Source organism: Clupea harengus, chromosome 5 (genome assembly GCF_900700415.2).
Source record: "Clupea harengus chromosome 5, Ch_v2.0.2, whole genome shotgun sequence".
NCBI lineage: Eukaryota > Metazoa > Chordata > Actinopteri > Clupeiformes > Clupeidae > Clupea > Clupea harengus.
Genome location: NC_045156.1, coordinates 15357016 through 15371206, shown reverse-complemented (window position 1 = coordinate 15371206; position 14191 = coordinate 15357016). Strand labels below are relative to the sequence as shown.

At 46.0% G+C, this 14191-nt stretch overlaps 2 protein-coding genes across 7 annotated transcripts in view; one reads left to right on the top strand and one right to left on the bottom strand.

The window, feature by feature from the left end:
* Positions 1-221: 221 nt before the first annotated feature.
* Positions 222-5460, bottom strand: fam72a (family with sequence similarity 72 member A). The gene is made up of 4 exons (XM_012831997.3): positions 4779-5460; positions 4469-4546; positions 4095-4219; positions 222-3594 (listed from the first exon to the last, which is right to left on the bottom strand). The coding sequence occupies exons 1-4, from the start codon at positions 4922-4924 to the stop codon at positions 3500-3502; spliced, it is 444 nt and encodes a 147-aa protein (XP_012687451.1). The 5' UTR covers positions 4925-5460; the 3' UTR covers positions 222-3499.
* Positions 5461-5895: 435 nt separating this feature from the next.
* srgap2 (SLIT-ROBO Rho GTPase activating protein 2) overlaps positions 5896-14191 on the top strand; it is a 126167-nt gene continuing 117871 nt past the window's right edge. For 5 of the 6 annotated variants that reach the window (XM_031567840.2, XM_031567844.2, XM_031567841.2 and 2 more), the window contains exons 1-2: positions 5907-6001; positions 7103-7566. In XM_031567840.2, the coding sequence (XP_031423700.1) occupies positions 7500-7566 (67 nt within the window). In that variant the 5' untranslated portion in view covers positions 5907-6001; positions 7103-7499. Of the gene's footprint in view, positions 6678-7102; positions 7567-14191 lie in introns of all 6 variants that reach the window. The other variant, XM_031567839.2, reaches the window with a different exon arrangement.

Genomic DNA, 14191 nt, shown 5'->3' with positions numbered 1-14191 from the left:
CTTTCAGTTATGTGCTTGGAAGTCTTTGTGTTTTCATGTATTGTTGTTCAGGTACTGTTACAGAGGCTGCTTACAGTAGAGGTGAAAGGTCAGCTGTTTCTATGACGACTCAGAGCCGGTCACAGTCACTGGCTTCTTCTTACCACAGAAAACTCACTGTTTTAAAACAACACTGCATTAATCAACACGCTACCCGGATTACAAGAGTGAAAAAGAAAAGGTTAACAAAAAAAACAAGGTTTAATGTCAGCCATAGAGTGAGTATTGAAAACAAACTCAAAGTTCAATCTAAAAGAATTTCAGTGCAATCTTCAAGCATACAAACCACCCCCTGGCACACCCCATACACACACAGCACAGGTATAAATACAGTTTTGCATTAATAAATACATACATTCAAACTTCTGATAAATTAAATCACATATATTCCTTTTTGTTATTATATTTTCAGGTTATAAAATAATGTTCTTTTTCCAGCTGTCCTGGTTTGGCCTATTTTCTGTGAAACTCAAAAGGATTATTTATATAAAGCGTACTCTTGGACGTCCCAAGCATACTCAATCCAAAGAATGCTTCAGGAAGTGTGTGAATGTCAATCATGAAATGTGTATGCACAGTTGAAGTTGAGAAACATACAAAAGTTCAAAAGATAAATTGTGTTTGTAAAAAAAATCTACATCTTGAAATAAATACCATAATTAGTACGACAAAATATTTCACACATTATTCAATTTCTGCAACATGTTCTGATTGTACCTTTTTTGTGCTGCTACTAATTCAGTTCAATATTTAACTCTCAAAAGCCTGTACAAATACAGCAATTGCAAATGTGTGATGTTTGAATACAGCTACATCAATATCTTTCGATCGATCGACTGATCAATCAATCAATGTCCTCCAAACTTTGCAAGCCTGTCAACCGATGGGACAGTAAGATAGCCGCTGCCCCTCGATATGCTTTTTCAGTCCCTTACAGCGGGGCAATGCCTTGAGTACCTGTGCTGATCATATTGGCTGCCACGCACAGGCTCATTGATCGTATTGGCTGCCACACACGGGCTCATTGATCGTATTGGGTGCCACGCACGGGCTCATTGATCGTATTGGCCGCCACGCACAGGCTCATTGATCGTATTGGCTGGGACGCACGGCTCATTGATTAGGCTCTAAAAGATCTCCAATTGTTCCATCTGATGTGTATGCATCAGTCGTGGGGACAGTTTCCTCCATGAGGTGTTAAACGTAATCATTAAACATGATTGTTTTGTCCAGTATAAGAATGCGCAACATCTGCTAACAGCATCTATGATCATCATTACTTTGACGTGTTGCTATGGGAACTGCATCATAAACACAGAGAGCACACTGACCATGACGACGGCAGAAGCTGAAGCTGGGTTGTAGGATAAACATTGGTCCTTCCTGCTGACCTGGACTGCGTGTCCCCAAAGTGTCGTCGAGCAACCAGCCTGGTAACTAAAAGAGAGAGTGTTTCAAACGATAGTCTCTCCATCATTTAACCAACCTGGTAACTAAAAGAGAGTGTTTTTCAAACGATAGTCTCTCCATCATTTAACCAACCTGGTAACTAAAAGAGAGTGTTTTTCAAACGATAGTCTCTCCATCATTTAACCGTGGTCGCTGTTCAAGAACACTTCTCAGGAAACACACCCATGTCCGACTGAGGTTGGTAGCGTGTAAGGTACGATGCTCCCTCACACACCCACAGCTATCTGCGTCTGCCAGGATTTACGCTGGAATGTGTCACACACTCCCAGAGAGCCGTCTGCTCTGGAGTGGTTCCGTTCCTGACCCGGTACCGAACCCTTTGGATCCACTCAACCATGACAGGACCACAACAGGGTCAGCAGCCATCTGCTCAGGTAGATATGACAACTAGAATTTGTCATATGGACACACACACACACACACACAACACACAAATCGATGAACAGGTAGTCCAGTCTTGTACACGGGTGTCTCCCAAAATGGACCCAGGGGCTAAACGGAGGTTCTGTGGATCTCTTTGTGATTGGTCGCTGCCGGATGTGCAGTAGATCTCTTTGTGATTGGTCGCTGCCGGAGGTACTGTGCTACGACGGTTCCGAGTCTTATTCCGCAAAGACTTTCAGTGACTCGGGTAGGACAACATAACCCGAGCACATGCAAAATAAATACAATAAGTGGGAGACTAACCGCACTGCTACTGTAAAACTACAAGTAATACAAGACAATTTCGCAATCAAACAAATAAGTAAGCGAAAACAAAATCTCTGGCGACTACTCTAATGTGCAGAAATACCTTATATATCAAACAAGCTATCTGAGCAGGAATCGTGGATTTACTTTGGCCAAAATATTACACAGTGTAACTTTAAGACAACATGTAAACAAATGACTTGCATTCTCTCTTCAAGTCTTTTTTGCTAAACCTGTTATCATAACAGCCCTCTTCCTCAAAGGGTTTAGTCTCCTCCTCGGGATCCCAGGCCCTCCGAGAGACAGAAGCAGACCTAATACTTCAGCCTCCACTAGCAGCAGCTGTTGGGTTGCTTCAGCTCACACAGGACTGAACTAATGCATGGAAACATCTACAGTACCATTAGAAATAAACAAGAAAGAAAGAAAAATATTAGTTTGCCAAAAGCCAAAACCCTGACCAATCCACCCACCAACTATCTTGTTTACATATTCAGATGAACAGATTGCTTGGAAACACACGGCTTCAGCCGTTTCACCAATCAAAACAGTATAGCCTACTATATAAAGACCTAAAGGAAGGTCTCCAGTTATTTCTTTCCTTCACAGTAGCTGAGTCAGTGTGGTCTATCGTCTATGACGACACCCCATCAACTCAATCTCTCACTCCAAGAAACTCACCACTTCTCTACCTTCAATCATGAAACTCACTCAATATGGGGGGGGGAAACACCTTCCATGCGACGTATTCAATTCAGTGTGAATACATGGGCTTGGAACCGCTTCCTGGGCAGCAACAATGAGTAATAATGGCCCATGGCACTGATAAAAGAGCAAACCAATAATCAATCATTCTCACTAACAACTCCTGACCTTTCTGGGTGGCAATAATAATAATAATAATAAAAATAATAATTTAAAAAAAATCATCATCATCTCAGTCATTGTGGAATGATTTAGACACTGGTGGTGCTGCAGCGAATGTGCTTGGACAAGTTGGCGTGAGTCTGTGACCCGCCACTGGTTGTGTGTTTGAGGTTGTGTTTAAGCAGGGAGGCATGTGCAGAGCTGAGGATGGAGGCCAGCATAGCTGAGGATGGAGGTGGGTGGGTGGGGGGGCTGTGTCTGTCTGTCTGTCCCCCATCCTCAGGCTCTTCAGTGGTCCTCTAGTCCTGTGTGCTGCAGTCTTGTGGGGGGTTGGAGGGGGGGCTGTGTCTGTCTGTCCCCCTCCCCCCATCCTCAGGCTCTTCAGTGGTCCCCTAGTCCTGTGTGCTGCAGTCTTGTGGGGGGGTGGAGGGGTTTATCTGATGTAGTACTCCTCTGGGGCGCAGTCTGGGCTCTCGTCCTCACTGTTCTCCAGCTCTGGAAGATCTCCCCACAGCAGCAGGTTCAGCCCTGCGAGCACACACACACACACACACACACACACACGACGATTTTTACACATGCATCACAGAACAACTGGATTGGATGGTCTACAGTCACACTTCACATCAACTGGATGAAACTGTTTAAACACGCATGCCACATCAACTAAATAGGACGGCATCTCAAAAACAACTGCGCGGAACAACTAAAACACGCACAATACTGGATGGATCCTACACAAATCGGTTTAGAGGCACAAAAACAACAGCATCACAAATCAGGTAGATTGGACAGTGTACAGTTTGTCTTCAAATGCATAGCCCCCCCCCCCCATACATAGTCGAGCTATACTATACATTTTGTGTTATACTATTAAATATGTGACTCTAACCGCTCTTGTAATGAAAGTCTTTTGTGAACATTTTGAGTACTTAAACTCACTCCCTGATGTAAGAGGTGCAAAGTCATCCTCAGTGATGTCTAGTAGGTTACGCTTGGCGCTGTGGAGGGCATGTAATAGCACAAACCTGTAACATCTAGCCTGTTGACAGTGGACACTGCTTCACTGTTGAACATCCAGAAATGTCCATTATTGCACGAGAGCAGACAGGGCTTGCATGGGGCCACCACGTGATAGCCAACGACATTCCCACTAAACACAGGGAGAAAGTTCCAGAAACAGAAAGGGCAAATTCAGCACGTTATGTCAACAAAGTAGAAAACATAAAACACTTTGGCGTATGCCAAAACAATTAACAAATAAAGAATGGGAACATTAAGATGCGTGTAAAATATACGCAGTAAGCTCACTTAATATTAACAAAGATTTTAACAGTAGCGTTTATTATACCGCGGACTCATAATGATTTGTATATAAAATGTACTTGGTTGGAGCACATACCATTTTAAGCAGGCTATATCTCTTAGTTTGCATTTGCAACTATCTGTGGAGTAGCAGCTGGCAACAAAGTCGACAGTTCTGTATGAAAAACAAAAATGACATTCAACAAAATCCAGAGCTTCACATTTATGGCATTCCAGCATTCACGATCGCTCAAGTGTCAAGATGCAGCATATTGTACCTCGTGAACTTTGAGTGCAATTCAAAGCGATATACATTTATAGTCGATATAGTGGTGTTTTAATTAAGAAATCTCAAACAAAGACACCTGCTAGCTGGAAGTGGCGTTAGCTGGCTAGTGTTGTCTTACCTGTTTGGTGGGATGTCCGTTGAAAACAGCTCTATTTCCGTGTCGGCTAAGAGCACTGCTTTCATTCCTCTTGTACAAAGACGACTATCACAGTATATGCAGTTTAGCTGAGTGACGCATTTGTTCTTGAAGTTCGAAGTGGACATGATGACAATGTTGCTCCTTCTATGTTCTGGGGCTGCTGCCAAGGTACAAGTTACCTTGATAGCTAGCAAGCTACAGTAGCCTAGCGGTCTACGTTAGCCGTCCAGTCCAGTGGTTGTAGATGCCGATTAAGGCTTCACCTAGTCAACCTAACAATATCTAGCAATATCTCTCTAATAATGATATGGATGCAGTTCACAAACACAAACCTGGCAAGTCCCGTTCAAAAAAAGGCGTATGTTGCCGTTTCTCCACGTCAACGGTTGTTTAGATCACTTGCCACACAACAGCTAACGTTAGCTGACGTTAGCCAGCGAGCTAGGTCTTGTAGCTCTAGTTCTGATTTAGTTATGGACTAAAGGAAATCTACGTTAGTTAAATAATCACAGATTACCTTACTTGTCCATAAAACAGCACATTTATCCACAGCGGTATTGATTTACGCTAACGTTTACAAGTGATGGACGAGATGGTCAGCCGTGCTTTTTGTTTACACCTTCCTGTAAACTTCCTGGAACACTTCAAATTGCTCCATTTGACATTTGGATTGGTTAAGAACTCTGCGCTTTAAAAATATATCTTACAGTGTGATTGGTTAGATTTCGTATTGATGAGAAATTGTGACATGTGATTGGTTTGAAAGGGAGGTGGTCACTTTGTTCATTGTACTCAAATCCAGTACTCAAAGCCAGCTTGGTGAAAATGTTTTCATTATACGAGAACATGAGCATTTTGAGTTCAATGATATCGCACATTGTCTATCCAAAACATATGCTTTTAGATTTCATCATTAACACTCGCTAATCCGTTCCCCGCCCTTTGCCATAATGTATTACAATGAACGGATGTATTGGCTGATTTTGAGGGCATGGAAAAGGGATACCTCCTACTCTTTCTCATGATTCGACGAATGTATGTCAGTTTCCTCCCAGCTAGCCAATCAATCCACAGTTTCCATGAAAATAGGCGGGTTCATTTTTTGTGAGTCTTCAGAGAAATATTACAAAGTTGCTGGAATGAGGAGAATTGAAAGCGAGTTTTCCCGATTTCAAAATTTCAAATGGAAATCAGCAATCAAGGTAATTCAGGTGGAAATATTTACCTTCCTGCATGCTTTAGAGTAAACCTAGCGATGCGAGCGGAAATCACGCTTTATGTAGCCTACAGCGAAACGTGAAATAAGTCAAGATTTCCGTAACTTCTATGAGCTTTGGGCTAAGAAGTCTCCGAAAGGGAGAAGCATAGCATTCCAGCTAACATAGCCTACCGTATCGTTGCCGTTAGACCACGTCTCTCCCAGTAAGTCAGGTCTTTGGCTACACTTGATTTTGTTTTATAGTGTTTGGGACAACATTAAGATGAAATAATATCTGCTCAAAAGCAACGTTTTCATTTTGGCTCTCCAAATCAATGCAAAACCACTCTAGGTTGGGCTCGTATTCATGCTCTGCTTTCTCCATCTCATTGGCAGAGACAAATGAGACCCGTATCCAACTCGGTCTTGCAACATAAGTATAGATACATTTTAAAACCATCTACCCCTGAAAGTAACATTTTGTTGGGTCAACCTATGGAGACTTCATTATTTTTTCAGTAGACCTTTGTATGGATTTGCAAATCATACAGGCCAGACCATCGATCCTTTAATAGTTATGTTAGTTAGTCAAGTGTTACGTTAGTCAACATTTTAAAAAGCCACCCCTTTCGCCAACGACTTCAGCCCACAAGACCCTTCTATCTAAACCAGGAATGTGGGTCAGTATAGTCTCACATTAGCCTACATATCTGGAATGTCTCTTTGAGTTTATTGTCTTGTTGCTTCTTAGGAGGATTGATTTGTTTATGTTTACACTCAATAGCAAATGTTTCCTTTATAACAGCCTAACGGCACCTTGTCTCTGTGGACAAGCACAGTTTACCTAAATACCAAACATTCAGAATGCAGGAGATCAGACTGTAAGAATTGACGGCTAAATAGGGATAATTTATTCTACCATTCAGTCATTATTTTAGTATCAGCACTTGATGTTATGATATTTAATTTGTCTTCAGTTGGCAGTTAGGAAATTGCTGCACTGTAAACATCCAGGTGTGTGTGTGTGTGTGTGTGTGTGTGTGTGCGTATGTGTGCGTGTGGTATTGCGCATTGTGAAACGAGTTTATCCCTATGTGCATTCTAGACGGAAGACACCCACTGAGCGACGTAGTGGCCGTCGTGGTAGCCCGTGACTGCACGCTGCACTGAGAAAGTTTTCGAGCCCCCACACCAGACATCGCCGTCCGACTCCGCATAGAGGGGAATGAGAGCCTCTTCAGGCTTTCTCTACTACCGGTTCCAGGAAAACATTTGGACAAAAAAAGCCACTTGAAGAAGCATACGGCTGCCCCAACTCATAATGCGGACAGATTGAACAGCGTCAGGAAACAATAATACTCCGTGGACTGCTTGTGTTGCAAGAATCTATTGCTGGATCTACCGAGCTCTGGTGCTGAACAAAAATCGCAGTTTTTTTTCTTTATCACGGCCAACTTACCAAGGAAAGATAATTACCAGAGGTTTGACCTGATCTGACAGAGATGACGTCCCCCGCGAAATTTCGTAAGGACAAGGAGATTATTGCAGAATATGAGACTCAAGTTAAAGGTAAGTCGCCCATTCGAAGTGATCACTTTGAATTATCGTGAGGTTGGATGAGGTGCCAACAGTACTGCATAGTTACATTGTACATGTATTTCCCAGTTTATAAACACAACGCATTTGATCAGTAGAATTCCCTTTCTCTGAAACGATTCGGCCGTGAATTTTGCGAGAGTATCGGGAAGAATAGAAAAAACCTCTACGTCCAGGTTTTAATCTTTCGCTATCGATGGACCAGATAGGTATAAATGTATGGGTGAAGGTATTGTAATTTTCCGAAAGGATTGTTTGTTTGAAGCGTTTTTGTGTTAAGTTCAGACGGGCTCTTTTCATCACAGACACCGTGTGCTTTGACATATACATTGCTGGAATAACTGGGCGTTTTCTTCGCACTGCATGTCTTCATTTGAGCTGGCGCGGAGCTGTTTGAAAGCTTACCGACTTCGCGCGTATAGTGTTATTTGTCACCTAACAACATTCGAGATAACGATTAACGTCTGGAGAAGACTGATCTGACTTTTAAACAGAATGAGCGGGTGCTCACGTGCCGTGTTTAAGCGAGAGTGTCGACGGGTACATTGAAGGACAAGCAGGGTTTTTGGCACGCGAGAACTCGGCTTTTCATGGGGGTAGAAGGGTGGGGTGCCTTCAATGAGGGCTCCACAAAGCGACTCGTATCACCCGTAATCAGTTATTTTCCAAGATAAACACTCGTATACAAGCTGTCCTGTCCTGCCGCCGGCAGCCTGTGAGAACGGTGGTTTTGTTTGGAGTGGAGATGAAATAGTCTGACCTCTCGGAGGAGCGCGGGGAGATGGAGGGAGCGGGTGGAACAATACCCCTTTCCCCCTCGTGTGCACCCAGATGTGTGAGCGCGCGCGCGCGCGCAGACACGGACACGCATCCCGGCAGCGGCAGCATGCGCAAACCCTATTGTACAGGTTTTTAATGTGTTGGCACGGATCCATCTGATGTCTTTGTTCACCACTGAATGCGCTTTGTTGGCTTCTTTTCATGACCAACACGCACATAGACGCTGCGAAAGACACAGAACTGGGAAACACGGCCTTAGAATAGGAATTCATTTATTGGGTCTGCCGCCAGTCCTCCCACCTGAAATGCTCGGCGAATGCCTTCACTGTTGTGTGAACATCCTGGACTAAAAGAAAGTGTGGACAGCAGTGCGGACACAAGTCCTCTCATGCAGGCAGCAGCAGCCGGGCGCTGAACGGGTGCTCTTTAGGCAGAGCCAAGCGTTAACAGTGAGTGTGTGTCCGAGAGTGTGTCACCGTCACCATGGTGGCTGGACTCTCACAGCTCAGCAGTGAGTGTGTGTCCGAGAGTGTGTCACCGTGGTGGCTGGACTCTCACAGCTCAGTAGCAAGTGTGTGTCCGAGAGTGTGTCACCGTGGTAGTACCGGCTCCGTAGTGAGGCAGAGGGGAGGGGGGGTGGCAGTAGGAGGATGCAGTGAGGGAATAGGGATATAGCTGAGGATGCAGTTGTTATTGAGAAAGCAGTAGTTTGCACAGATCGGTGTCAGGAGAGTAGGAGAGAGATGAACTATGACAGCAGAGACACCAGTCTAAGAGCACACACACACACACACACACACACACACACACACACACACACACACACACACTCACACACACTCCTCTGTGTGGTGGGACTGTTATGCGATGCTATTTGACAGTCGGGTGGCGTGGTGCGGTGGTGGAGTTTTGAGAGCTGGACGGACCCGGTCCCTGAAGTGCAGGGCTGTTTCATCACAGGCTAGACATGGATGCGGGTGAAACAGGGGTCAGCCCGTCTCCTTTCTGTAGCACCAGGCAGTGGAGTCTGCTGCACCTCACTCTCCTCCCCTCTCCCTCTCCCTCTCTCTTCTCTCTGTCTTTGTCTGTCTGTCTATCTCTCTCTCTCACACACACACACACACACTCTCTTAGCTGCTTTCTGTGGGAGGTTTGGGATGACCTATATCAGACTTTTACTGGTTAATAACTTATCAATACAGCAGAATTTCAAACACACTGTCTCACCTTCTGTCTGACGTACACATGAAACACGCTTCTTCTTCCTGTCTCACCTTCTATCTGACGTACACATGAAACACGCTTCTTCCTGTCTGTCTCACCTTCTGTCTGACGTACACATGAAACACGCTTCTTCTTCCTGTCTGTCACCTTCTGTCTGACGTACACATGAAACACTCTTCTTCCTGTCTCACCTTCTATCTGACGTACACATGGAACACGCTTCTTCCTGTCTGTCTGAAGTACACATGAAACACTCTTCTTCTTCCTGTCTGTCTGACGTACACATAAAACACGCTTCTTCTTCCTGTCTGTCTCACCTTCTGTCTGACGTACACATGAAACACGCTTCTTCCTGTCTGTCTGACGTACACATGAAACACGCATGTACAGCCGGTGGAGTGGAGGAGAAGACATTGCGTCAGAATAGAAGATGACTTTGTTTAAGCCAGTCTTTGTTGAACCAGTCCGGGCTGCTTCAGTCATTCCTCTGTAAGGTATGATAGTCATTCCTCTGTATAATAGTATAAGTATGATAGTCCTGGTTTTCAGGTAAGGTTTTCCCTGTTTACCGCGGCTCACACAGCTCCCACAGAGGCTTGTTTCCGCTCGCTCTTCTACGGAAGGCTCCTGGGGCGGACTGAACACTCGCTAATAAAGTATATTAACCTTCATTCTGATGGTAAAGAATATTAACCTACATTCTGATGGTAAAGCTTTTCCTTTCCTGACCCTCTGGGCTGCTAGACTCCCTTTCTCTCACACACACTCACACTCACACTCTCGTGCACACACACACACACACACACACACACACACACACACACTCACACTCACACTCACACTCACACTCACACTCACACACACTCCTGCCTTCCTCTCTGCTGCCACCCCTCTGCGTTTCCTCTAGATGGGGAAATAAATGCTTGCAGATTCTTTTGGCAGCATCTGAAAGTCTGCAGAACAGGAGAGAAAGAATAACATCGGCCATTTCCCTTCTTGGGGGGCACCCTGAAAGAATGCCCTGACGTGACATCAACTGTTTTCTCCTGGAATGTGCCGGATTTCTTCGGCGAAGTCCAGGCGGCCCGTATCACCACAGATCCGTGCCACGCTGCGGAGGCTGTAATGGCCGCTCGTGTGTGGCATCACAGTCGCTGTTGTGCCCCCGCGGAGCTGTGCCACGCTGCGGAGGCTGTAATGGCCGCTCGTGTGTGGCATCACAGAGCTGTTGTTCCCTGCGGAGCAGGTCGCGCTCAGGAATGTCTATATCCAGTCACAACACCCCAAACCAATTAGTGCCAGTCGATTTGAAGTAGTCACAGAACGAATGGAGATTTTCCTCTCCCAGGTTTCCCCGCCTGGCACGGTCTCTCTCCAGGGCTGGGTGGATGATGGGGGGCTGTGGCTCTATCTCCAGGACTGGATGGATGATGGGGGGCTGTGGGCTGCATCTCCGGGCTGGATGGATGATGGGGGCTGTGGGCTGTATCTCCAGGGCTGGATGGATGATGGGGGCTGTGGGCTGTATCTCCTGGCTGTCACGGCAGAGAGAAGCAGTAGATAAATGGGCATCTGTTGATTTGAATCCCACTGAAGTCACACTTGAGTCCTCCATCTTCTCCCCCCACACACTCACACTTACACTTACACACACTCACACACTACTCTGGGTCCCTGAAGAGGCCGGTCTACCTGATCGATGTGCAGGGGTAGCGCTCTCAGCCTGGCTCCATCAGACCTCTTCTGCTAACACAAGTCATACGCACACACACACACACACACACACACTCACACTCACACTCACACTCACACACACTCCTCTGGGACCTCCTCTGCTAACACAAGTCATACACACACACACACACACACACACACACACACACACACACACACACACTCCTCTGGGACCTCCTCTGCTAACACAAGTCATACGCACACACTCTAATGGTAAACTCATTTCATGCAGTGTGACAGATTCCAATTTAGCTTATGCAGTTATGCACCCGCAGGAGTGATGGTGCCATCTTTGCTTTACGATTACTGTTGTGTGTGTGTGCGTGAGTATTTGTGTGTATGTGTGTGTGTCTGTGTAGGGGGTGGTATATGGATTTGCTAGTGTCTGGCTGTGTAAAGGGGAAGTTGGTGTGTGTGTGTAGGGCTCCTGCAGTTATTGATCTGTGAAAGCCCAGCTTCAGATTTGTGGTTGTCCAGTTGAGTGGCTTAATGGAAAAAAGAAACAAGGGATTTCCACAGTCAGATCCCCATTTTACTTGGTCGTGTGTGTGTGTGTGTGTGTGTGTGTGTGTGTGTGTGTGTGTGTGTGTGTGTGTGTGTGTCCTGAGATTTGAGGATGATGTTTTTGACAGCGAATAGACCCAAAGTGGGTTTAGACAGGGTTAGAGGGGAAAAGAGGAACTTTGATTGGCAATACACAGCCACTGAACCTATAATGCCAGCCTCTCTCTCCGTCACACACACACACACACACACACACACAAGTAAACATACAACACACAAATAAAACAAGGCTGTAGCATAACACCACCAGACTGTAAGTGTGTGTGTGTGTGGGGGGGGGGGATCACGCTGTAGCACAACCCCACCAGACTGGAGACAGGTTGTCCAGGACAGGCTGTATATGCAGGCGCGATAATGGTGTGTGTGTGTGTGTGTGTGTGTGTGTGTGTGTGTGTGTGTGTGTGTGTGTCCTGAGATTTGAGGATGATGTTTTTGACAGCGAATAGACCCAAAGTGGGTTTAGACAGGGTTAGAGGGGAAAAGAGGAACTTTGATTGGCAATACACAGCCACTGAACCTATAATGCCAGCCTCTCTCTCCGTCACACACACACACACACACACACACACACACACAAGTAAACATACAACACACAAATAAAACAAGGCTGTAGCATAACACCACCAGACTGTAAGTGTGTGTGTGTGTGGGGGGGGGATCACGCTGTAGCACAACCCCACCAGACTGGAGACAGGTTGTCCAGGACAGGCTGTATATGCAGGCGCGATAATGATGTGAGTGTGTGTGTGTGTGTGTGTGTGTGTGTGTGTGTGTGTGTGTGTGTGTGTGTGTGTGTGTGTGTGTGTGTGTGTGTGTGTGTGTGTGTGTGTGTGTGTGGAGTAATGTTAGCGTCCACAGCAGGCTGCAGTGAAGATTAGACTGGAGTAATAAAAGCAGTGATGGTCAGCCACACAGTCGGATGATTAGGAGCTAGTTTAGCTTCCCATGATGATGTCTGCCCCCCCCCCCCCCCCACACACACACACACACACACACGGCTCTAAACCTTCGGGAGAAACACACCCCTGATGCCCACCCTGACTGCTCGACACCGTACAGAGAAGAGAGGAGGAGAGGAGAGGAGAGGAGAGGAGAGGATAGGAGAGGCGGAGAGGAGGAGAGAAGAGAAGAGAACAGAAGAGAGGAGGAGAGGAGAAGAGAAGAGAACAGAGGAGAGGAGAGGAGAGGAGGAGAGACTAGGAGAGGAGAAGAGAACAGAAGAGAGGAGGAGAGGAAAATAGAACAGAAGAGAGGAGAGATGTGATGCCTGTGTTCATGACTAGTGGTGCACTCAGAATGAGCTGATGGCTCTTTGATCATGGAGAGAACAGCCGTCTCCTGCTAGGGCTTTCACGCATGGCTTTGAAGATGGGACTGGTGTATCTGTGTGTGTGTGTGTGTGAGATAAGTGTGTGTGTGTGTGTGCGCGTGTGAGATGAGTGTGTGTGTGAGTGAGAGCATTGAGGATATGAATTGGGTCAGTACCACTTGAGAGATGGCAGTTATAAATGGAAGGCTGTATGCTGTCACGGTAGTGCTGTTGACACGGCGACGCCAGATACAGTCAGAAACCATGTCATGTGTCTCGTGTTACCATGCCGATCACCAGAAGGAACTCTCCATGTTTAATTCTCCATTTTGAAACCAGTCTGTCTTTCTTATTTGCCATCTATAGACTCAGAAGAGACAGATATTTCGAGCTAACGAGCTCATACTGTGTCTGCACATGGTAGGCACTAGGCAGTAGTTTTCCCCATTGGTAATAAATTGGACCATAGATCTGCTAGTTGTGTCCTCTCTCACAGAAGCGGTATATCTCCTCATGTTGATGTGTGAAGTGATTTCTGGATGGGTAAGATACGGTTTAAAATGAGAGAGCCTGCGGTACTCATGGCGCTGTTGTGTGTGTGTGAGTTTGAAATGAGAGAGCGAAGACGCCTGTGGTACCCATGGCTCCGTTGTGTGACCTGAGGCACGTTGGCAGCCTGTTCAGCTCGGAGGACGGTGAAATGAGATGTGTGTAACACTGTCCCAGATTCACATCCCACGGGTGTCTCTGCAGATCCTCAGATCCCTCTCTGAGAGCGAGGGAGGGTGAAAGGGGAATGGAGGGAGAGAAAAAGAGAGAGAGAGAGAGAGAGAGAGAGAGAGAGAGAGAGAGAGAGAGAGAGAGAGAGAGAGAGAGAGAGAGAGAGAGAGAGAGAGAGAGAGAGAGAGAGAGAGAGAGAGAGAGAGAGAGAGAGAGAGAGAGAGAGGAACAGGGCAAACCATGAAAAACAAGTCATTCTGAAGCTGC